Source organism: Microcaecilia unicolor, chromosome 7 (assembly GCF_901765095.1).
Source record: "Microcaecilia unicolor chromosome 7, aMicUni1.1, whole genome shotgun sequence".
NCBI lineage: Eukaryota > Metazoa > Chordata > Amphibia > Gymnophiona > Siphonopidae > Microcaecilia > Microcaecilia unicolor.
Window position 1 is genome coordinate 260013738 of NC_044037.1, and position 25836 is coordinate 260039573.

At 41.9% G+C, this 25836-nt stretch overlaps 1 protein-coding gene across 1 annotated transcript in view; it reads right to left on the reverse strand.

Annotated features, from left to right (window-relative positions):
- ARHGAP15 (Rho GTPase activating protein 15) overlaps positions 1 to 25836 on the reverse strand; it is an 816107-nt gene that overhangs the window by 354859 nt on the left and 435412 nt on the right. Inside the window, exon 8 of the mRNA XM_030209134.1 lies at positions 24353 to 24451. Within this exon, the coding sequence (XP_030064994.1) occupies positions 24353 to 24451 (99 nt within the window). The remainder of the gene's footprint in view (positions 1 to 24352; positions 24452 to 25836) is intronic.

Here is a 25836-nt window from a genome sequence, read left to right on the forward strand (position 1 = left end):
TCCCAAATGATCTACACAAGGAACATGAATAATTTCTACTCAGTTTTGCCCTATGATATCTTTCTTGGACAGTGAAAAATCCTGACCCTCAGTGCTACGTTCTACCATGAGTTGGCATGAATAGAAATCTCTCCTGCTGCCTTCACGAAAGACCCTCTTTAGGATAAATAGATTGGGGAGGAGGGCTTGGACTTTTCTTTTCCCAGAAAGAGGATGGGGCTTCCAGAGAGATGGGGCTTTTAACTGCCCCCCCCCCCAACTCCATGTGGAAGGGGTGCATACCTATTTCACTTTGCAGCAATGGATTTTGATTTTTCACTAGGGTATTCTTTAACCAAATCATAACTATTCTCTGTTACTTTGAGTAGGAATGTGCAATCTTTCTGGCTGCAGTAGTGCAAGGTAAATTGCTGCCTGATTTCTGTACTAAAATAACATGCAAACATGCCACCTTAATGTAGTCTGGTAAATTGACTGCTCTGTATGTTCCATAGATTTTGGATAGGCTGAAATTTGGCAATATTATTTTATTCACAAAGAGAAGTTTGGGAAACTTAAATGAAAAAGCCTTTCTAGCAAAAATGGAAAAACATAATCTATGAATCAAGCCAGATGAAAGGAATAATCATGGATAGGGATCTTCTGACGAAAACTGATTGGTCAACAAAATCTTAAAAGATTTTGCACCTTATTATCAGAACACAAACAGACATTTAGCTTCTAATCAGGAGAGCTGTCTGTTTGACAGAATGCTCTTAAAAATAAGGTGTACCAGAAAGTATTTTGTAAAACTGTTGCAATATAGAGATAATGCTGGGGTCTTTTACTAAATGGTAATGCAAATTATTCCCATGGGCTTTGCTGCAGATAACTTGCGCTAATCTTTAGTAAAAGAAGAACTTGCAAAATTCTTAAGGAGAAAAACTAAAAATTTTCACAATGTGCCAGCTATACAGAGTATTCAGGCATTCTCTAAAACTACATACAGTTTTGATTAAATGTACCTTTCACATATTTGTTGTATAAGTATTTCCCACGAATCTTCAGTTGATTATCCTAGCTGGAGGCAAATCTGGCTATTAGGAGGAAGGTTTCAGATCTGCTGAGGCCCAGCCAGGCTAAAACTTTTTTGGCACATCTACACGCTTCTTTCTAATACCAACCCCAACATAAAATGTCATCAGAAGCTTACATAAACATAGGACTTAACTTCACATAAATTACAGCTGTCCTGTGATAGTTTATGCCAGACCTTAGCAACAAGTAAATAGAAAAGACAGAAATGCAACAATTTGACCCAACAAAATGATAATATGAAAAAAAATGCATAACAGGAACAGATTCTTAAAAGAAGCAAAACATGAGAATTTGTTTCATGCAAGGTATGGTAGAGATTATTTTTTATTTATATTCCAAATAAAAACAGATGGTCAGTTATTAAAAAAGACTTATCCCTATGAGGGGTAATTCTATAAACTGGACATTAACATTTATGTTACCGTTGCATGTGCAAATGTTTAGAATATTAACTGCTCATATATGCCAATATGTCGTCTAAGCCAGAGGTTCCCAAATTTTTTCAGTTCACAGCACCCATCGTGTCCAAGCAACTTTTCGCGGCACTTCCCCCAACCTCTGCCCCCCACGGCCACACAAGTCTCCATCTTTTTCTCTGCACAAATATATTAGTGCTAGGGTGTCCTTTTAACCAGCCCCTCCAAATAACACACTGATTACGATTTATAAGAAATTACTGTTCTATCTGTGAAAAGTTATTCCATTATTATACTTCCTCTTTGTACATCTGTATGCTGCACAAGCCAGCACGTTTAAAAATATAAGTAAGATTAAATAAAAAATGCTACCAACAATAAAGAATGACAACTCGGATGCAGCATCATAGGTTTGCTTGCTTTTATTTGAATGGGAATGGAAACAGAGACAGAGACTAGTAACCTATTGGCTTCAATATTTTGACTTCATCCTGTCTCCTGTTTTCATCTAACCCCCACAGTAGTTGCCTCTGAGTCCCGAACGCCGTCTATTCTCTGTCTCCATTGGCCATGACAAAAAAAAAAAAACAAGTGCAGGGCCACAGCAGCCTTCAGGCATGTGCTGTCGGCTCTGCTGGTCCTCTGCCCCCGCTGACGTCAACTTCCAGCTCCGAGGGTAGAAGATCGGCAGAACTGATAGCACATGCTTGAAGGCTGCTGCAGTCCTGCGCTTGGTTTATTTTTGTTGTTTTTCTGCTGCTGCTGGGCTGCTGTGTGCAATAGCAGTTTGGGCAGGAAGGAGGTCAGGATTTGCCACGGCACCCCAGAAAGGTCGTTGCGGTGCACTAGGGTGCCACGGTGCACAGTTTGGGAAATGCTGGCCTAAGCATTATTCTATAATATGCAACTATCTTGTATAACGTGTGTTTGAAAGGGGGCGTCATATAGGCAGTGCATGGGCGGGATATAGGCAGGGTTTCCACTTACACGAATAAGGTAGAATACTGTATGTTGCACATGTCTCTGCTGCATTAGGCGCCCATGCTGATGCCAGCTCTGTGGCTGATGCAGCTGCTCTTGCCGAAATATTAGGCATGCTGATACCAGGTTACACTACAAACATAGGCATCAATGTTCTTTTATAGAATAGTGAAGTACCATGAGAGGTTGCAGCAGCTATTTACAAAAGGCAGCTGCAAGGGTCAGGGGGAAGGAGCAAGTGGGCTTCATTCCTGCCCCACTGCCCCTCAAATGGACCATTAGGGATACCCAAAAGCAGATGCAAGGGGCAGGGGGAAGGAGCAAGTGGGCTTCATTCCTGCCCCACTGCCCCTCAAATGGACCATTAGGGATACCCAAAAGCAGATGCAAGGGGCAGGGGGAAGGAGCAAGTGGGCTTCATTCCTGCCCCACTGCCCCTCAAATGGACCATTAGGGATACCCAAAAGCAGATGCAAGGGGCAGGGGGAAGGAGCAAGTGGGCTTCACTTCACCCTGTCACCCCCCAATGGACCATTAGGGATACAGGTAGGCCTACAGAGGCCTACCTAGACCTTGGTGGGGGGGGTGTTGGGGGCTGGGGAAGAGAAGGCAGCAGGCATCCGGGGGGGGGGGGGGGGGGGGGATTAAACAAAAGTTATGCAGGTCCTGGCTGATATTCAGTTCCAGGGCCTACATAGCTAAGCGGGCTAATTCAGGACAACTTTTGAGCAGTTTTATGTTTCAACATTTTTTATTGATGATTCCTCAACAAGAAAACGTCCCACAAACTCATTATGTTAACATAACATAACACAAGCATCGGAGTATAAACTAGAGATTCCATTCCTCATCAATCATTTTTAGTCCTTTTCTCCCCCTCCCCCCTTACCCACCCTCTAGGGTTACCATATGGCTCCAGAAAAAGGAGGACGGATCGAGCCAGCCGGGTTTTACTTCCATTGCTTTCAAAGCAATGGAAGTAAAACCCGGCTGGCTCAATCCGTCCTCCTTTTTCTGGAGCCATATGGTAACCCTACCCACCCCCCCCCCCCCCTTAAGGTTAGTGTATCTGCATTTTTAGTACATTTAACATTCAGCATCTCTTTGACATCTGCCCAGAAGAACCCACTGACAGTTCACTACCCCTGGGCACCGGCAGTGTACTATTTCACAGGGTCACGGCATCTCCTATTTTGCCCTGTTGAATAGCGAATATTGCCAGAACTCAAATAACCCCTGGCTCCACCCTAATGCCAGGTCCTGCACATTTTTTCTGGGGCCAGTGAGAGGTGATATATGGATAGCAGCTGAGTGTTGCCGGTATTTGTAGTTAGTATTGCGTCTGTCTCAGCAGTCTGTATATATATTCAGTTCCATTGACTATCTGGTTAATGATTTGTGTGGTTGAGTGTCTCTGGGATGGAGACTAGCACTAGCCATACCAGAATAACCTGAATCATCTAGAATATGATATGGTGTTACAAGTTTGAAAACCATTTTCCAGCCTGGTTTAAGACCCTTGGTATGTCAAGATGGCAAAGCTAGACATCAACATTGCTGATATAACAACCTGGCCTAAATGGCATCTGTATTTTGATAGCTACAATATGGCAACCAAGCCACATGTAGAGGATGAATTTGTGCAAGTGCATACATACATTTACACCATGAGGCCTGACATGGGAAAGATTATCAAGTCATTTGTGTCCCAGGCAAAGGAAGATGGGAACAGATATGAGAAGGGTCTAGAGAAGTATGAGGAATAATTTATGAGTGGTCAAGTTTCCACTAGATATCTCAGCTTCAAAGAATTGATGGACCCTTTCTTTAGGCACTTGTATGAAGTTGGATTGGCTGAGTACTGTGACTTTGGAGCCATAAAAGAGAAGCGGATATAGGACAGACTAGAGACTGAAACTCATAAAGGCGTGCAGTAGGCACAGGAAAAATCCTGTTGCATGAATATAGAAGTATAATTATCACTCCAATAGCATTCTGTTCTCACATTGTTCAGACAGATGATAGGAGCAAGTAGGTAAAGAATACTTGACAGGTGCCTGAGTTTCAGAGAGATTTTATAAGTATCATTGTGGCATAGAATCCTACAGATTAATGCCTAATAGGGATGTGAATTTGTTTTTAAATTAATGGTAAAATATGATGAACAACACTATGGCCACTTAGTTTTGCAGCAAACTAACTGGATGCATGAGACTGTGGTTTTACATGAATCTTTATTTGTTGCATTTGTTTTCATCATAGGTGCACATGGCCAGACATGCTGGAGCCACTTTGGAAGGGGGAGAAGGGGATGGGTGGGGGACAAGCCAGAAGCAGAAGGCACTTTAGCCAATCATCTTGGAACTTTTTGACAACAAGCCAAACAAGCTTGGCCAGTGCCCTACTTATGCAAATCCCATGGGCAATGATGTCACAGTTGGGCTGGAATACAGAGGCCAACAGCCAGTAACATATACCACTATTTTCGCTGATGCTTTCAGAGATGGAGGGATTTGGGTATCTGGGGTCCAGTAATTCTGCCAATTTGGAGTTCAGAAGCAGTAAAACAAATAAAAAAAGAATCCTGCCATAGAACACGCAATGACAGTCTAATGCAGATCTCTGTTGCAAGCAGTGAAAAATGTGCTGTCTTGTCAAATTTGGCAGAGTTGCTGGATGCCTGGTTGGTCATGGAAAGAAAGGGTATGTGTGTGTATATGAGAGGGGGAGGGGCAGTCAGCAGGCTAGGGAAAGGTGCACTTACAGCTTGCTTGGCTTTCCAAGTTTTTCACAGTTGCCAGCTGTTGTAGGTATGTAAGTGCCAGTATTGGAGCAGTGTGTCTGGGGAAAGGGGGGGGGGGGGGGGGGGGGGAGGGACCACAGCTGTAAGTGTTGTGACAGCTAGTATATCTATCTCACAAATATGAAAGGGACTTGGGTTTAGCTCATGTCTTTTCAGTACTTCCAAGTTTAGATACATTCAACTTCTTACTAGAAGAACAAAGAGTTTGAGTTGTACAATGGGAATAGACAACTGCGTTCTCAAATACTCAGGCTTCCCATCATGGAAACTTTAGAAACTACAAATAAAGGGGGTAATTCAATTTAGATGGTCTAAAATTAGGCTCCAAGATGAAATATGCTAAGCGTGAATTCTATTTGGCAATTGTATGTGCAATTGCCAGTATACAGCACTAGCCTTAATCTGTATTACACATCTAACTTTAGGCATAATCATTTATATAGGCAGTTAGACATGTAACTACTAGTATTCTATAAGATGTGTGTTTAAGTGCTAGGCATGCCTTTGAATCACCCATACCGTTCCCAGATCTATGCCCTCCTTGCGGTTGCGTACTATGGATCTTGCCAGTCTAATTTGCAGAATACCGACTAAGAGAGGTTATACACATAACTGCTAATAAACACCAATTAGTGCCAATTAGAACCAATTACAGACAATTGGTAATGCCAATTAGCATCTGTTTATTAAATTAAGTTACATACATAGGGCCAGATTCTATATGAAGCACATAAAAAATCAGCACGGTAAACAATTCCACCTAAGTGTATTCTATAAGTGGCACATAGATTTAGGTACGGTATATAGAATACGCTTAGTTGATATCCCAGCACCTAAAACTACATGCCTCCAATTACACTAATGAAAATGTGGTGTAAATCCCTGCGCTTAGATTTACGTGCACTGTGCCATATTCTATAAATATGTGCGTAAATTTTAGTACGCCTACAAAACGTCCAAATCCCTGTCCATAGCTATGCCCCTTTTGAACTGAACATACTAGAATTTAGACACAGTTCATTATAGAATACGCTTAGTGAATTGTGTGTGTAAATTCTAATTATTGTCAATTAGTGCTCATTATTGCTTAAGTGCTGTTATCAACACTGATTAGCTTGTTAAGCTAATTAAGTTACACATGAATATATCTGGATTTCAGCACGGATCTCTAGGCGTGCTATATAGAAACCGGTAGATAACACCTGACACTATTCTATAACTTGCATGTGCAAATTTAGTGCTAAGAATAAAATTGTGTGACCAAGTTTATAGAATAAGAGAAATTTTAAAAGATGGCACAAATATCAAAGTAATACAAAGAAGCCTAATTATGCTTATTTCATAAAGGCTCAAACAATCAGAATTTTCAACATAACAGGTTCAAAGGACAATCATTGTACATGAAAAAATTCAGAAGAAATTCAGAAGTGTCTCAAAATATAATCATTAGTCCATGAATCAAAAAAACTATTTTTTGTCTGGCCGATATCAGCCCATGGGAGGCAGGCCGGCTAAGTGCCACGATTGGCGCTGAGTCTGGATAGCCATGCTGGGCATTTCTAGTGACCAGCACTGAAGATCTACACTTTTTCTGGCTGGCTTAAACTTAATTGGCTGGTTAAGTTTATAGCGGAATGCTATTTATACAGTCCGATTCGGCCTCTAAACTTAGTTGGCGAAGCACTGAATATTCACGACTAGCCAGTTATATTGTGCGATATAACCAGTTAGCTGCTATCCCCTGCATTCTATACAGTGTGCTCAGATTTAGGCACCAAAATTGGCACAGATTCTATAACACCGCTCATAATTGGCTTAGCAAGGTAATGAGTGCTGATAACAGCACTTAACAAGCAATAATGAACACTAATTGGCACTGATTAGAATTTAGGCGCACAACTCACTAAGCCTATTCTGTAATGATGTGCACTGAACTTTTAATGTGCTGAGGCAAAAATAGGTGTGGCTATGGGTGGGGAACTAGGAATTTCATGAGTATTCCAAAATTCAGGTGCCTAGTTATAGAATATGGTCCAGTGCACCTAAATCTACATGCTGAGATTTACACTAGGTTATCATTGGTATAAATGGATATGCGCAGATATTGGCGCAGAAATATCAACTAATCATCATATTCTATAATCATTGCCTAAATCTAGGTGCCAATTATAGGATACGCTTAATCGGCACTGATTTCAGCGCCAATTTTTTAGGCGCCATATATAGAATCTATTCCTATATGCTAAGCATTAATATTCAGCGGAGGTAATCAGCCAGTTAAATAGTGCTGAATATTCAGTAGAGCCATTCCTGGCTAGTTAAATAGTGCTGAGTACCGAGGGGGGGGGGGGGGGGGGCTGTTTAAGACCATAATTCTTTCATAAATAAGCATAGGTGTGTACAAAATGCATACAAATGTGAGAAACTAAGAAGGCAATCGATCCACTAGATCCAACGTGGAACAGAAAAGAAGAAAGCAGACCTTCAGAAGAAAAACGGTCTTTTATTAGTTGTTCAAATCTCCCAGGTCTCACAAACAAGTGCCCAACATGGCCATGTTTCGCCAGAAGTACAGGCTGCATCAGAAGCAATAAAACCAGCGGGTGTAAAACTATAAATTTCATCTGTAATCAGCGTATTCAATGAAAACTGTTATCCTTGTTCTTATCTTTTCCTGCTTTCCTTCTTGGAAGCAAGGAAAAGAAAGAGAAATTTATGAAAAGGTGGAAAGAAAAAAATGAATGATGAGATGGCAGAAATTATTTTTTGTAACGTCTTTCCTATACTGAAATTCTGTATATCAAAACATATTTGCACATAGATGCCAATTAACAACCTGTAGATACATCCTGAATGTGGAGAGCACCCCAGGATTTTGAGTTCAGTATAGTTTCAAATGAGTGCCCAGCTGCAGATTCTGATCATATAGTGAGAAATGCAGAGGAAACAGAAGCCTAGCCCTCTTTGGGTTCTCTGAGTGGCAAAACTGGCTTATTGATTGCTGCTGCACCAGGTCTGTGTTACTCAGAGGCAATACTCAAGCTATGATAGCTCAGGGCAGACAATATGGAAGCCACCACATCTGCTGCACAAAACATCACCACCAAGTCATGTCAAGAGTAGTGAAGAGGGAACTGCATTAGGAGTTGCCTTCAATATATATCATGGTGTGCTGTAACAAACGCCAGCTAGTTGGACCACTGGTGCTGGCAATCAAGTAACATGACGTCTGATGCGGGGGGGGGGCGGGGCCAACACTCATGGGCGAATTCCTGGTTTCACCACCATGCATTTAGAATGTTGGGACTTGTGGAGGCTTCAGAATGTTGGAGGTGCTTTATATATATATATATATATATATATATATATATATAGGAAAATTAGGTTCTTACCTTGGTAATTTTCTTTCCTTTAGTCATAGCAGATGAAGCCATTACGTATGGGTTATGTCCATCAACCAGCAGGGGAGATAGAGAGCACTCAAACTTTCACAGTGTCCTCTTGGCCAGCTAGCTCCACTGCCTCTTCAGTATTTGAAGCTTCCAAAGCAGTATGGCAAACCGCAATGGGAATCACAAGAGCTTTCCTCACAGCGAACGATGGCCCATCACAAGGGCATGAACTCATAAAGGAGGGAATGCACATCCTCCTGGAGGGAATAAACTCATCCTCCTTATTGTATAAGTGGAGGGGAACACACGCGCCTCCTGGAGGGAATCACACATCCTCCCAACACATTGGAGGGAATGAACTCATCCTCCTATTTATAGAACTGGAGGGGAACACACGCGCCTCCTGGAGAGAATCAACACATCCTCCAAAAAAAACATGCTGGAGGGAATGAACACATCCTCCTAAATTTAAACTGAACATGAATCCTGAAGATTGTTTTCCAACTTTCTCCCAAGGAAGGAACTTCAGGAAATTAGAACAGAACCTGAAAAACAGATTCACAGCATACAGACAATCATACAGGGAGGGCTCATGGCTTCATCTGCTATGACTAAAGGAAAGAAAATTACCAAGGTAAGAACCTAATTTTCCCTTCCTTGTCATCAAGCAGATGAAGCCATTACGTATGGGATGTAACAAAGCAATCCCTAGATAGGGTGGGAACAAGCCACACCACGCGCTAGCACTTGTGCACCAAAACGCGCATCCCTCCTGGCAGCCACATCCAGCCTGTAATGTCGGGCAAAGGAGAACTTAGAAGCCCATGTTGCTGCACTGCATATCTCTTGAAGAGAGAGTGCTCCAGTTTCAGCCCAAGAGGAAGAAATTGCTCTAGTAGAATGTGCCTTAAAGGCTACAGGCGGAACTCTGCCGGCCAGCAGATAAGCTGAAAAGATAGTTTCTTTGAGCCAGCGGGCAATAGTGGCTTTAGACGCTGGAGACCCTCTGCGAGAACCAGATAGCAAAACAAACAGATGATCAGAAGTCCTGAAAGAGTTAGTAACTCGCAGATACTGCAGCAGAGTCCTGCGCACATCCAAAAGGTGCAGCTGCCCAAAAGATTCTGGAAACTCTTCCTCTGAAAAAGAGGGCAAGAAAATAGGCTGGTTTAGGTGAAAGGCTGAAACCACCTTAGGCATAAAGGAATGCACGGTCCGAACCGTGACTCCGGACTCTGAAAATTGCAGAAAAGGGTCTCTACAGGACAGCGCCTGGAGCTCTGACACCCGTCTCGCCGAGGTAATAGCCACCAGAAAAACGGCCTTCAGTGTCAAATCTTTCTCCGATGCTCGCCGAAGCGGCTCAAAAGGAGATGCCTGCAGGGTTTTCAAAACTAGCCCCAGGTTCCAAGCTGGACAGGGTGCTCGCACTGGAGGTCGGAGCCGAAGCACCCCTCTAAGAAACCGTGCCACATCTGGGTGAGCAGCCAAAGACACGCCTTCCACCTTACCACGAAGGGAGGCCAACGCTGCCACCTGCACCCACAGGGAATTATAGGCCAAGCCTTTTTGTACACCATCCTGCAAAAAAAAGTCCAGAATCGGCGAGACAGGAGCCCGCATTGGAGCAATGGCTCTGGAAGCACACCAAGACTCAAACAGGCACCAAATCGTGGCATAAGCCACGGAAGTGGACCGCTTGCGGGCTTGCAGGAGAGTGGAAATAACTTTATTGGAATAACCTTTATCCCTCAATTGCGCCCTCTCAATAGCCATGCCGTAAGACCAAAGCGGCCGGCGTCCTCCATGGCTACCGGTCCCTGAGTCAACAGGTTCGGTACCAGAGGTAACAGCAGAGGAGCCTCCAGGAGCATCTGTCGGAGGTCTGCATACCAAGGTCTCCTTGGCCAATCCGGGGCAATGAGGACCACTTCTCCTGGGTGCAGCCGAATCCGCAAGAGCAGGCGCCCTATCAAGGGCCATGGGGGAAACACATAAAGTAGACCCAGAGGCCAGGGTTGAGCCAAGGCATCCAACCCCGCCGAGCGAGGATCTCTCTGTCTGCTGAAGAAGCACGGGACTTTGGTATTGGCACTTGTCGCCATTAGATCCATCACGGGCTTGCCCCATTTGGCACAGATCTGCAGGAATACTTCGGCTGCCAGATTCCATTCTGCTGGATCGATCTGATGCCTGCTCAGATAATCGGCCTGCACATTGCTCTGACCTGCAATATGAGCTGCCGACAGACACTGAAGATGCAGCTCGGCCCAGTGGCAAATCAGTTCGGCCTGTGCGGCTAGTGCTCTGCACCTTGTTCCGCCTTGTCGATTTATATAGGCCACCTCTTTCGTGTTGCCCGACATCACTCTGACAGCCAATCCTTCCAGGGTCACTTGAAAGGCCAGAAGCGCCTGAAACACCGCTTTAAACTCTAGGCGGTTGTTGGACCACTCCGACTCCTCGGGTGTCCATAGACCCTGGGCATGCTTCCCCTTGCAGTGTGCGCCCCAGCCCTTCAGGCTGGCATCTGTTACCACTAGGCACCAAACGGGGAGCGTCAGCGGCATTCCTCGCCGCAGCATGCTGTCCGAGAGCCACCACTCCATGCTGAGACGGGCCGCAGGGAGCCATGCATCCGGGAAAAAAAGCCTCACTGGGCAGTCCCAGGCCAGAATCCATCGGGGGGGGGGGGGCAATCAGAGGAGCCTCAGGCGACCCTTGAGGAAGGGCTCTTTTCATCATGTATGCTTTATGCAGCAAAAGCACAAAATCCGGGGAGAAAATCTCACCCTGGGCACCCAAATCCTGTCCGGTGCTAGCCACTCCTGAAATAACCTCATCTCGAGGTGTCCCACCCGGCTCAGGTCTCTCCGTGTCCACGGAAGCCGCGCCATGCGGTGTAAGCAAAATGGCGCCCGCTGCCAGCTCAGAGCGGGAAGAAACATCGCTCGCCATGCTCGGGCCGGCTCCTACGCCAATACAGCACGATTTACAGAGCCCTGCTGCTGATTTGCGCTTGCCACAAGTGGAACAGCGCTTTACATTGTCCGCAGCCATCGCCGAAAAACGGCGGTAAAATCCAAAATGGCGGTTTCGCGCCAAAATCGCCCCGATCGCGGGCCCACCCCGGAGGAGTTGGAAAACACTCTTACCTCAAAGGATCTAGTGTACAACTACGATCCTGCTGAAAATCAGGTCAAAAACCTCTGTTCCAGCGTCTCTGCGTTTAAAAAAGCGACGCAACTTTTTTTTTTTTTTTTTTAAAGCTGTGAGGAAAGCAGTGGTATTGAAGACTCCGGAGGCTCAGATGAGTGGGAAAGGCAGGGAAAGGGCGAACCTATATGCCTGCATCCACTGTTGGTGGGTAAGGACAGGGAAAGCAAGGCAATATGTCCACATCCACAGAGGTATGGGTAAGGCAGGGAAAGGGCTAATCTATGTGCCTTTAAAGTGAAGCTGCTATAGCCTCCAACACCTCGGTTAACAACTGGCAAGCCAGGAACCACCTCCCGGCAGATTTTTCTGGAGCTCGAACAAGCTGCAGCCACCCTGCTAAGGGAGATAGAGAATACTGAAGAGGCAGTGGAGCTAGCTGGCCAAGAGGGCACTGTGAAAGTTTGAGTGCTCTCTATCTCCCCTGCTGGTTGATGGACATAAACCATACGTAATGGCTTCATCTGCTTGATGACAAGGAAATATATATATATATATATATATATATATATATATATATATATATATATATATATATATATATATGGTTGAATGAATAGAGAGAGGGACCGACCCTCAACAATAGAAGGTATCTCTTGGTATGAAACATCTAAATATGCTTTTGTGTGCCAACAATGCTTTGAAAAACAAAGTCACTGATGCTATCCAGGACAGTGAAGTTGATATCCAAAATTATGTTATAATGAGTCCCTGTGTTCATAGGCAGATTCCACATCTCAAGAAAAAAATCCAGTATAATGACATTCTGTTTAAAAATGTTTACTTGACACAGGGGATTGCTATAGTGGGCAATTCTACAACTGGGCACCTCAAAACAGCTATTAGAAAGCGAAGTTGTTCACCTGTAGTGGCTGTTAACTGAGGACAGCAAACCAGGTATTCTCATATGTGGGGTGATGTCACCCAATGGATCCCAGTGCAAATGCTGACTAGTGTATAGATGTTTCAAGAAAATTCTAGTAACATCCCACTGTGCATGCGCAGATGCCTTCCCGCCTGACGTGCGAGCGTGGGTCCCTCAGTAAGGTAATATAGCTAATGGAATATAACTCATAGGGGAGGTGGGAGGTGTCCTCAGAGAACACCTGCTACAGGTAAGTACTACTACTACTACTATTTAGCATTTCTATAGCGTTACAAGGTGTACGCAGCGCTGCACAAACATAGAAGAAAGACAGTCCCTGCTCAAAGAGCTTACAATCTAATAGACAAAAAACAAAGTAATCAAATCAATTAATGTGTACAGGAAGGAGGAGAGGAGGATAGGTGGAGGCGAGTGGTTACAAGTGGTTACGAGTCAAAAGCAATGTTAAAGAGATGGGCTTTCAGTCTAGATTTAAAGGTGGCCAAGGATGGGGCAAGACGTAGGGGCTCAGGAAGTTTATTCCAGGCGTAGGGTGCAGCGAGACAGAAGGCGCAAAGTCTGGAATTGGCAGTAGTGGAGAAGGGAACAGATAAGAAGGATTTATCCATGGAGCGGAGTGCACGGGAAGGGGTGTAGGGAAGGACGAGTGTGGAGAGATACTGGGGAGCAGCAGAGTGAGTACATTTATAGGTTAGTAGAAGAAGTTTGAACAGGATGCGAAAATGGATAGGGAGCCAGTGAAGCGACTTGAGGAGAGGGGTAGTATGAGTAAAGCGACCCTGGTGGAAGACGAGACGGGCAGCAGAGTTTTGAACCGATTGGAGAGGGGAGAGGTGACTAAGTGGGAGGCCAGCAAGAAGCAGATTGCAGTAGTTTAAACGAGAGGTGACAAGCGTGTGGACGAGGGTTTTGGTAGAGTGCTCAGAAAGAAAGTAACGTTGCTTTCTCTGAGGACGCAAAACAATTAGCACAGTAGAGGATATTGGAAAGTACTAATATGCTGAAACGGGTTGTATTGGGTAAGTCTCATAAGTGCACCACGGCTGGTATCACTTCACTCCCGCGGTGAACCTCTCACCGTGTGTATATTCTAATCATTGACTGTACCCCCAACCTACCAATTATTAAAGTTCTTCTCTCTTTTTTCTTCTCTCTTTATTAATTGTGTAAAAATTGAGGCAATATGTTACTTATCTTATTATCAACAAGGTGTGCTCGCAAACCCCGACAGGTAGCCTGTTTCGCAATACTTGCTTTGTCAAGGGGGAGCCCTTCACCAAATATTTGACCGTAACGCCTCTGGTTAACATCTCTGAGGACAAGCAGGTTCAGTTGTTTTCTCGCATGTGGGAATTCCTAGCTACCAGGCTCACTGAAAACAACAACGTTAGGACAATAAGGACTTGAAATGTTGAGGGCCTCCAAATCAATGAACCTGAAACCATATATATACTAGCTGTGAAGGTGCAGCCTGGAACATAAGAAAACTGGGCCAAGGAGGGTGGAGTTGGATTCTAGACACTAAACAGATTCTGCAGGACTGTCTGACAGAACCAACTGTCACATCGGGTATCCTGATCAAAGAAGTAGTGAGATGTGAATGTGTAGACTGAAAACCATATTGCAGCTTTGAAAATCTCCTCAATAGAGGCTGATTTCAAGTGGGACATTATGAGCATTGACATGACCCTCAAGAGCCTACCCAGTCTGGGCATAAATGAAGGCGATTATATTCTTATGGGCGCCTCAGTGTTTAGCTAAAAATGCTAGAGCTGCTTTGTGAAAGACCCTCTCAGAAAGGAGAAAAAAATAAAAAAAACCTTTGTAATTTATGCCAATGTCTGCTTTCAAAGTACAGTTAAAAACTACACCAGATTTTGCAGGTTAGGGACAGTTCAATTCCTTACAAAGTCACTAAGAAAATATATATTTTATTCAATCAGATACCATTTTGAAATCACTAATCCCTAAAGAAACAACGCTCGCTTCATCGTTTTACAGTTTTGTTGTGGTGCTCTAAAAAGGCCCCATCAGAAGTGCTATGCCAATACCATGAGAAAAAGCCAGGAGAACATTTTGTACTGGTCACCTTTCCTACCAGATGTTCAACTGAATTATTTTGAGTCTTTGCAAGTGTTTGTACCTCATTCCAGATGATTATAATTTAATAAAACAAATTCCACCAGCCATCATGAATGCAATTTTTAAATAGATTTATTCAGTATGTCATCTGCATCAAGCTTAGATTCCAGTGCATAAACCTTAGTAACTTAAAAAGGCAACTTGAATAGACATTGATAAATGAGCAGCTGTCATGATAAAGCAGACTTAGTCTTAATGGGGAATCTGTGTCTGGGCCCAGGACTATCCCAGACCAGTATTGCAGAGAAGTTCTTCATGAGCCTTTGCTGGTTTCCTTGCGCTTTATCACCACTACCTCACAGTTGGTGTACCTCAGGGCTCTGTCTTGGGACCTCTTTTCTCCATCTATACATATTCCTTTGGTGCTGTGATCTCCTCTCATGGTTTTCAGTATAATCTTTATGCTGATGACTCCCAGATCTACCTCTCTACATCAGAAATTTCAGCAGGAATCCAGGCCCAAGTCTCAGCCTGCCAGTTTGATATTGCTGCCAGGATGTATCACCACCACTATCTAAAACTAAACATGGCCAAGACTAAACTTTTTATCTTTTCCTCTAAACCGACCTCTCCTCATCCCCCATTCTCTATCTCTGTGGATAATATTCTCATCTTCCTTGTCTCATCAGCTCGTAATCTTGGGGTCATCTTTGACTCCTCTCTCTCTTTCACTGCACATATCCAACAGAATGCTAAAACCTGTCATTTCTTTTTCTGTAATATCACTAAAATTTGACCCTTCAGCAATCTGAATTTTTAATAAATCAGAGTTGTTTAATAGAATGAGGGACTTGATCTTTTTCAATAATACAGAGAGGATATTCTAGAAAATAAGATCTACTTCAGAATACCGATTGTCCAGAATTATTTAAATTTTTCTCTCAGGAAATAACACTGTCATATTATTCATCAATAATATATGACCAATTAGTAAAAAAATGTTTTTCCACAGCCTTTTGCTTAAAACATACACAAACCTTAAACTGCTCAAAATCAGTGCCGTAGCGAGGGCTAATGGCACCCAGGGTGGGTCGCCGCTGCGCACACCCCCGGGTGCAGCACGGCACAACCCCCCCCCCCCCCCCGGACCGCATTCTTAACTGCGGGAGGGCCGATCCGCTTCGAGAGCACGTCACTCGGAGCTGGGTCAGCCCCGCTGGTTCCCTACTCTCTCTGCCCCGGAATAGGAAGTAACCTGTTCCGGGGCAGAGAGAGCAGGGAACCAGTGGGGCCGGCACCCCCAGAGCGCATGCACCTGGGGCGGACCGCCCCTCCCGCCCCCCTTCCTATGCCACTGCTCAAAATTATTTAGTTACCAATAAATTCTATTTGTTTCCTGTATGCACACTCAGTGAACACACCTATTCAGAATTCAGTTCTGTTCCTAACTGCCAACCAAAGCTCTGAAGCAGGAGAAAACCCACTGCATCAGCCCAAGGTTCTCCGGCCTGACTTGTGCAGCCAATAGGAAGTTTGCGTTTTTCACACACAATTCTTTGCCATGAAAACATCTTTAAAAATATTTTAAAAGATTATTTTAAACTGTCATTTTTGCTTCTAATGCTCCTTTTCATTGCTAGCTGCAAAATCACAGTGTTTTATATAGAAATTTTCACGTTTAGAACCCTTTTAGCTTTTGTTCTAACCTCATTACTGTTTCCATAAACTATATGATTATATAGCTTTCCATCATCTTCACAATACAGCACATCTCTGCTGCCAGCCATCATTACAACACCCCTTTTAACGCCTCCCCAATACCTTGCCAGGGTCATTCTTGTTAACACAGGTCTCTCTGCCAGTCTCTTTATTAAATCTGCACAGGTGTGAATTTCTGTGCCATTTACAGTTCCCCCCCTGTCTTTCCTTCACTTCCCAGCATGCTCAGGCCCTGTTCTGTCACATCCACATATGCGCAAATGGTGCAAGATGTGTCAGTCTCATGCCACATTTATGGCCCAACCACAGTATTTCCAGCCATGTGAGTAGTACTGGCGCATCTTGAAAACATTTTGTTCTGGCTCTAAAGCTCTCCTTTAATCTCTGGGCCTCAGCTGAGAGTATCAGGTCTACCCCCCCTCCTGTATCACTCAAGTGTACACCACTGTGAATGTGTGTGGTGGTGATGTCACTGACCAGCCCAGAGCTTTGAGTCTAGCTGCAGCCAGCACTCTCTCTAAGCACCCTCTGAGCCCTGGTGGCCCACAGCACTGACCTTTTGTGCCATTGCACAATCATACTGGCCACCACTGCTGCTGCAACCTGCAACTGCTCAAATCTTCCCAGGGCCCCAGGTAACATTAAAAAAACAACAACAACAACAACTAATTGGTTACAATAGGATACATCAAGTCTGGGCTGCTAAGATGACAAACAATGTCCATGCCTGATTTAAAGAACCTTTGCAGTTGTTCTTTTTAGCTTTTTTGTTTTAACCATTTTCCTTATTTTATCATAGTTGCCCCTTTGAAAGTTACATGCCCACACAGTAGATTTCCTTTGTGTCTTCACTCCTGTTATCAACTTAAGGAGTCTTTTTATTTAGGTGCACTAACAGATTTAGTGTGTGCTAACGATTAGCGTGCACTAAATGATAAGGCACCCACTATAGGCGCCTTATCATTTAGTGCACGCTAATCATCAGCATGCACTAAGGGGCCCTTTTACTAAGGTGTGTAGGCGCCTTCGAACATCCAATGCATGACAAGTTGGCACTAACGCCCAGCTACCGCGTGCCCCGGGCAGTAATTTCATTTTTGATGTGCGCCCAACACACGCGGTAGAAAATATTTTCTATTTTCTACCGCAGGGCCCTTGCCCAGCAGTAATCACCAGTTGGTGCGTGCCGCACGCTTACTGCCGGTTAGCGCAGGAGACCTTACTGCTAAGTCAATAGGTAGTGTTAAGGTCTCAGGCTGAAAATGAACAAGCACTGGTTTTCATTTTGCTGCATGTCCATTTTCTGGCACATTAAAAAAAATCCCCTTTTTTCCATGTATGCTCAGGAAATGGACCAGTGCCTTAGTAAAAGGGCCCCTAAATATTTTAGCACACATTAGTGAAAGGACCCCTAAATTTGTTCATTTCTGATCACTATTGCGAAGTGAACCCAAAACCATTACCTCTCGCACCAAGTCCTGCATTCCACTAAAGTAGCTCCCCCTATTGACGGTTCTGAAGCAGCTGCTTTCAAAGCCAGTGGAACATTTCTCTACAAGGACAACTTGTTTCTCAGACTCGCTGCTTCTGCAGAATTCACTGCACCTCTCACGTTAACCAACATTGCTTTCAAAATGGCTAACTCCGGTCATGAGCAACTCTGCTTCTAATAAAGTGGACTAAAGTAAGAGATGCAGCAAACTCCCCAGAAAACTGAGTCTATGAAACAAGGAGCCTTTGTAGAGAAATGTTCCACTGGCTGTATAACAAGTTTGAAAGCTAAGTACTTTTTTCTTTGTTAAATAATGAATGTATTATTTTGATAAATTATACATTATTGCTTTGCCCCTCTGTGTGGTTTAACTGATTATTATATGATACACATCCAGCCATCATTTAAATTTTTATGTTAAAGGGGATTATTTTGAATTTTGAACAAGAGTGCTTTTCAAGATTATGATACTTATTTTGAGTAAAGTGATGCTTATTATGAAATTATAAATACATTATTGTAGAGGTATTTTTTTGACCTGTGATTTAAAAAAGCTATAGAAATCTATATCAATGACTCTCTAACATTTTTGACTGAGGTCTTTTTCTCCATCTTTTTTTAACCTGCAATTTATGTACTCATTTTCCCTCACAACACAAACAATATTCTTTTGAGCTGTAAACATTTTAGCTCCATTTGTTTGAGGATTTTGCTGATCATAATTGAAATCATCCATTATTATAGTATCGCCAAATATGTTAGCATTCCAAATTTCTGTTAACATTTCATTATCTGTCTGCTCATTCTGGCTAGATGGATGGTATATAGCCCTAAATGAACAGTGAGCCCTTGAAGGTTTGAAAACTAATACAGCCATAGACATCAGGAAGGCAGATAAGGGAGAGACTATAGCAGTACAGGATCGAGATGCCTATGTTACTGAAGTCAACAGGCAGCTCGCAGCAGGATCAGATTATGTTGAGTTGTTGCCTGACCCCACTGTTGATTTGCAAAGAGAAATGTTTTTGATAACTAGTGAAGGGTATGCTGTGGGCTTTTTGACGCAAAAGGAATTTCACTTCCTGAACACACAACAGCCTCAAATACCTGTTTTTTTATACTTTACCAAAGAACTTTAAGACATTAAACAATCCTACGGGTAGACCAATCATTTCAAGTAGAGGGTCAGTCTTGGAACCCCTTTCTATGTTCACTGATTATTATATATATTTTTTGTTGCAGCTGCTAGTAACAGCGAGTAGATCGTATCTTAAGGATACTGCTCATTTTTGTGATGTCTTGCTGAGCGATGAGAAGATATACATACATGTATGATAACACTAGATGTAACTTCGCTATATACGATAATACCACAGGATGAAACATTAGAAATCTTGACACAAGAACATCTCCAAGGGTATCTATGTCTTTTATTATACAGTTAGCAAGTTTGGCCATGAGGACATTTTTTTTTCAGTTTGAACAAAAGATCTTTCAGTAGCTTTCTGGAGTAGCCATGGGTGCTATGATGGCTCCTTCAGTGGCCAATATGTGTATGCAGTGGACTTGTTCAATTGTGTATGTCTATGGGTTTGGTTTATCTTTTTTTCTTATAGGATTGGGGAGTGGACCTTTTGCAGCAGTTTGTGCTATATTTGAATGGCTGCCATCCTAGAATACAGTTTGTGATAAACACTCAGGTTTCTAAGATATCTTTTTTGGATGTGCTGGTGAAGAAGACGGATGATGGGTGTTTGACAACTGTGTTTCTTAAAGATACGGATAGAAACACTTTTTTAAGTTATCAGAGTTGTCATCCCCCCTCACTGAAAAACAGCCTCCCATTCTCCCAATTTCTCAGACATTGGAGGGTTTGTTCCACAGATTCTGAATTTTGCAGTCAAGCTGAAGAAATTGCAGAGATGGGGGTATCCAACTCAAGTGGTGCAGCAGGCATATCGCAGGTCTAAGTATAATAACTGTGATTTTTTTTATAGCACTCCGTGGAGTTTTTTGCAGATGAAGATAGTAAGAACACACTTACTTATGTGACAAACTACAGTGTGGGTTCTTCCAGAGTAATTCGAGCAGTGCAAAAACACAGTGATGTTGTAAAGACAATCCCAGTGTCAAAACAAATCAGATCCCCAGTCTCTGGTAATCAGACAATCCCGACATTTAAGGACACAGTATTAAGATTTGCCTATAGTAGGGGGAAAAACTTAAAAGAATAACTTTGTCCATCTATACTTTTCATACCGAAAGATGACACCTTCTCTAGCTACTCTTTATATAGCACTAATTGAAGAATCATATATTTATCAGCTGGAAGAATTTTCTGATGTGATTTTGTGGAGATGTTTTTTGGATGATTTTTTTTTTGTATGGCACGGCACACTTGAAAAATTAGAAACCTTTGTCACTAAGTTGAATGAAGGTGATCCAAATTTTATGCATTGCCATCAACAATCCATTGTTTTGAGGAAAACTGAAAAGGTTTTGTAATTTACTAGAATCTCATACCTTCCATTTGGTGGCTCAGAGTTTGTTTCTTTCTGTTATAGATTATAGTAATAGTATATATTCAGGATGTAAGAAAGGTTAATAAAAAAAAAAATCAAACAATCTAGAATATTGTCGTGCAGCTGATTTATTCAGCCCCAAAATATGGCAGAGCGACTCCACTTCTATAATAAAGTTGCATTGGTTGTCAATTGAAGCCTGCCTCCATTTCAAGATTTGCACATTAGTTTTTAGATCTTTTATGGAATGGCCCTGTAATATTTAATTGATAAGACTGTTATTCCAATAAAGGAAAGAGATCTATGACATGAGATTCTATGCACTTTCATTTTCCTAATGCTAGTAAATTGAAGAATAAATCTATGTTTTCCTCAAGTTTTGATATCAGGCTCCAACAATCTGGAACTCTCTTCTTGCTTCCCTCAGAGAAACAAGAAATTATTTGAGTTTTAGGAAATCATTAAAAACGTTTCAAGAACGTTTTGAAAGTTTGAAAGCTTGCATAGATATTGATGCTATATTGATTAAGTTGTAATTCCTAGGGCTTACCTGGTTATCTTTAGATATTGTGATCAGCATAGAACTCCAATGGGTGACATGTAATGCAATTCCTTTGTCTTTACTGGCTCTGCTCTCAGTAACAGGCTTTAAAAACAAAGCTAAGTAATTAATATCCCAGTATCTACACAGGGTTACCCAATGAGGGAGTTAAGGATTGCATATAAACAAGCAAAATATTCTTCATGGGAAACACTGCTGACTTACCATCAAAGGGATGCCAATGATAGGTTGACTGTATAGTGCTATTCATGCCAGGAAGCTCTCAAGGGACTAAACTTATTTTTAAATACTGGCACATTTTTATTTCCTCATGAGTTATTTTCAGATATACTGCTGAATGCTTATCAGTGTGGGCAAAATATTGAGGAACTTTTGAAAATCAAAAAAATGGGAGGTGATAAAGGAATATACCCACGAGGTTTATGGGCATTAGGGAAGATTCTATATATGGAGACTACAGTTGTGCATGCAAATCAGTGCACATTGCCAATTTGCACACACAACTTGATTAATGAGCCAATCAGCACCAATAATTGACTAACAACCAATTACTGGCGTTAATCCTTCTTAATTGGGATTTACACCTGGATCATATTCTATAACAATCTATGTGTAAATCCTAGGATGCATATTTTTGGAGGGCATGTTTAAGGGTGGGGGGTGTTCCTGTGAACTACACACATTCTTATAGAATATGCCCGATTTGTACCTAATTTAGGCACCAGCATTTACGCAGATGCCCTGTATGATATGATAGTTTCTGGATTTTTGTGAACTCCTTATTTTCCCCTCTTGGTTTAATTCTACCCCCTTCTATGTTGTCCATTATTTGCCCTGTGGCAGTGCTGCCAAACACTACTCCAATTCCTTCATGAAAATTTCCTTTGGTGTGCATCAGAGCTGATGGCCACTTAGCAAGCTTACAAGATCATGAAGACACTTGTCAGCCATTAAACATCCAGTATGTGATGATTCTGATGGGAATTCATGATGGGAGAATTAATTAGATTTTGTCTGTCACAACCAGACAAATATTTATCAGCAAGGAATAGGATGCATTTGATGGTCTGACCTGCTATTTCTCTCATGCCTCACTAACCCTGCACCTCCTCTGCCTTCCTTTGCGCTTTTGTGAAGGTGGAACATGACACCTGCTTTTTCACAGTTCTTAAATTGGATGATGGGCAATAGGACGTCATTGGCATGATCCTTAAAATCTGAGTGGAATGGAATAGGGAAATGCAAATTAATGCAATCTCTTTGGGGTCCTTTTACTAAGGTGAGCTGAAAAATGGCTTGCGTTAGTGTAGGCACAGGTTTTGGGCGCGCATTGATCCATTTTTCAGCTTGCCTGTAAAAAAGGCCTTTTTTATTTTTGCAGAAAATGGATGTGCGGTAAAAATCAAAATTGTCACATGCCCATTTTGGGTCTGAGACCTTACTGCCAGCCATGGACCTAGTGATAAAGACTCACGTGGTAACCGGGCGGTAATGACCTACGCACATCAAGTGCCACTTGGCGTGCGTCCAATACGTGTGTCTGAAAATAAAAATTATTTTTTGGATGCGCAACAAAAATGAAATTACTGCAAGAGCCATGCAATAGTCGTGCGGTAACTCCATTTTGGTGTGCGTTGGGCGCACATAGATGCTTACGCAGCTTAGTAAAAGGGCCCCTTTATTTTCTGTTTTATAAAAGCTATATGGACACCTAGTAAATTGCATCGAGCAAAATTGGATTTCTCTATCCTATGCTGGCATTGCAATTCTCATTTGGGAAACGTATTACATATGTTATTCGTTTGTCCAAATATTTTTCCATTTTGGTTAGAGGTATGGAATGTGATACAAAAGATTCTGCCTCTTAATAGTCTTACAACATCTATTATTATCATATATCATTCCTTGAACTATCAAGGCATTCTAGATAAATGTCAATCCGGATTACTGGATATTTTAATTACCATCACCATTCAGATGATACTTCAGAACTGGAAATCCTGCTCTTTCTTAAATATCACCTTTTTGTGGTCAACAGTTCTAATGATACACAAATATGAATGTAAAGCCTCTGAATTTACTAATAGACATAAAACTATTGAGAAAATTTGGTCTCCCCTTATTTCCTTCTCTTCCATATAACTTCTTCATTATCTTCTCTATTATATGTGCTACCTTTATTTCTACATTATATACACACTGTAATGCTAATTTTCTGTTATTTTATAATCTACTTTCATAGAGAGGATGACATTATTACTTGTTATCATGTTCCTCAAACTTGACACTTTGGAAATTTTATTTATTTTTTTAATTTGTTACATTTGTATCCCACATTTTCCCACCTATTTGTAGGCTCAATGTGGCTTACATAGTACCAGAGAGGCGTTAGCAGACTCCGGTGTAAACAAATACAAAGTGATATTGTGGTAAGATAAAGTTCATGTGGCACAGCCATATTAGGGAATCGTACAACGGAAGAGTTGTGTTATGTCCATTACGTACTTTAGTTTTGTTGTGGTGCAGAGATCTGGCATTTATGTTGGGTTGGTAGGGTATGCTGATAAAATAGTTAAGCTTTGGAAATCATTGCCAGAGAATGTGGCAAAAGTACTAAGAATAGTCAAGTTTAAAGAGGACTTGGGCAAGTTCCTGGAGACATATTCAATAAACTGCTATTAAAGTTAGCTGGGGAATGCTTCTGCTTATCCCTGAGGTTAAGTAGGATGAAATCTTTTTTAAAACTACAATTACTGGAGCCTCAGTTACTGAATCCCTCCCTCTCAACGCCTCAGAGAAAATGGTGGTCATGCTGGTCTCTATACTGCTGTAGGGCTATGTCTTCCAGCTTAGCTGTGACATTGTTGCCTCAGGGATTTGGTTAATTCAGTGATACGTTTGTTTCACTGTTTTTCAAAGAGACACAAGATAATTGCCCACAATATCACCACACACACCTTTCTGGAATGGTTTCAATATGTCTGGTGGCACACATGTGTCTATGTTGAAAACAAACATGAAGAATAGTGGTTCCTGATGCTGTCATTGGTTTTTACCATTCATATCATAAACGATGCATACCCCTACAAAAATGATTATTCAGGCATAACAAGCTGTAAGTAACTAAAGCTCTTCCCCTGTGACTACTGGTTGTAAGTTCTGAGAGCCTCTGTCCTCAATACATCTGTTGTACTAAGTGCTTACCTCGTTTTTCAACGGCTTCTATACACTTTCTCACAAACTGGGGCACTGTTGTGCGTTCACGTTCACAAAGTATGTGCAAGTGACAGCCAAAAACTTGATCTGTGATGAAAGGGAGCAAGAAAGAACCATATTAACATAGAAATGTTACTTGAATAATTCTCATTTCACCTAGGATTATGGCGTTTCTGTACTAGCTACCTCCATCTCTGTCCCTTTCAATAGTTTGAGACACCATCAGTTTCTACTAACTACTGGATAATAGGCCCATTGCTATTTCTTAGATTGGTCTTCATGTTCCTTTATTCACACAATAACTTTCAAGATTAATTCTTGTCTTGCTGTAAAGATTCCATAATTTTTTACAAAACAGTTATGATTCCTGGTACTACTCGTGGTGTAATTTCAATTAGTGACTTCCATTAGTCTGGAGTGGGTGAGCAAACACATTTGTATGTGAAAAAAAAATTTAATTAGAATTTTCTATATAAAGGAGTAATTTTATAACAGGACACCTTTAAGAATAAAACTATTTTATGCTTATATTTCAAAGGCCTATGAAAAAATATTAAACTACAGGGAGCAACAATTTATTTTCTAGTTACGATCTGTTATTCCCAAGGGACTGAACGCTGAAATAGAATGGATGTCATAACTCTGATGGGTTCTGTGATTGGTGGGTGGATTGATCAGCTGATTCTTTAAATACTAGGAAGTAGGACGCCTGCACCATCTTGACCATGAAAGCATTTTCCAGCATGATGGATCTGACTAAGCATTAGGTAGAGGGAGTCCAGAAGATTAGAGCACTCCTGTTTTTTTATTTTTTACAATTGTACCCCGTGCTCTCCCACTCATGGCAGGCTCAATGCGGCTTACATATACAGGTACTTATTTGTACCTGGGGCAATGGAGGGTTAAGTGACTTGTCCAGAGTCACAAGGAGCTGCCTGTGCCTGAAGTGGGAATCAAACTCAGTTCCCCAGGACCAGCGCCCACCACCCTAACCACTAGGCCACTCCTCCACTAGGTATTAATTATAAGGAGGTTTTAAGAATATTTTCTTATTTTTCAGGAGGTATAGCCTTGATACAGCCAACATAAGATAAGTGCACTTCTTTAGATTAGATAGATTAGAGTGGATATAACATTTATAAAATTACAAAAATATAAAACATTTTGAAAATGGAAAGACCAGTGATGATGATGGTGCCTAAATCTTAATGAGATTAGTCATACTCATTGAGTAGTACTGCTGAGGTCTTTGATAAATTATCCTGTTACATTTTTTTCAACTCCAGTACTGTCATTGAAGTGTATATTTCAATGGCCAACATTGGTGCCTAGCCTATGGTGCTCATTTTCAAACGAGAAAAATGTCTCAAAAGTGGCATTTTCATGGGGAAAACATCCATGTTGCAATTTTTGAAACTCATATTTGAGACATTTTCTTTACAGTTTGCTTAAATCACAAGGGGGCATGTTGG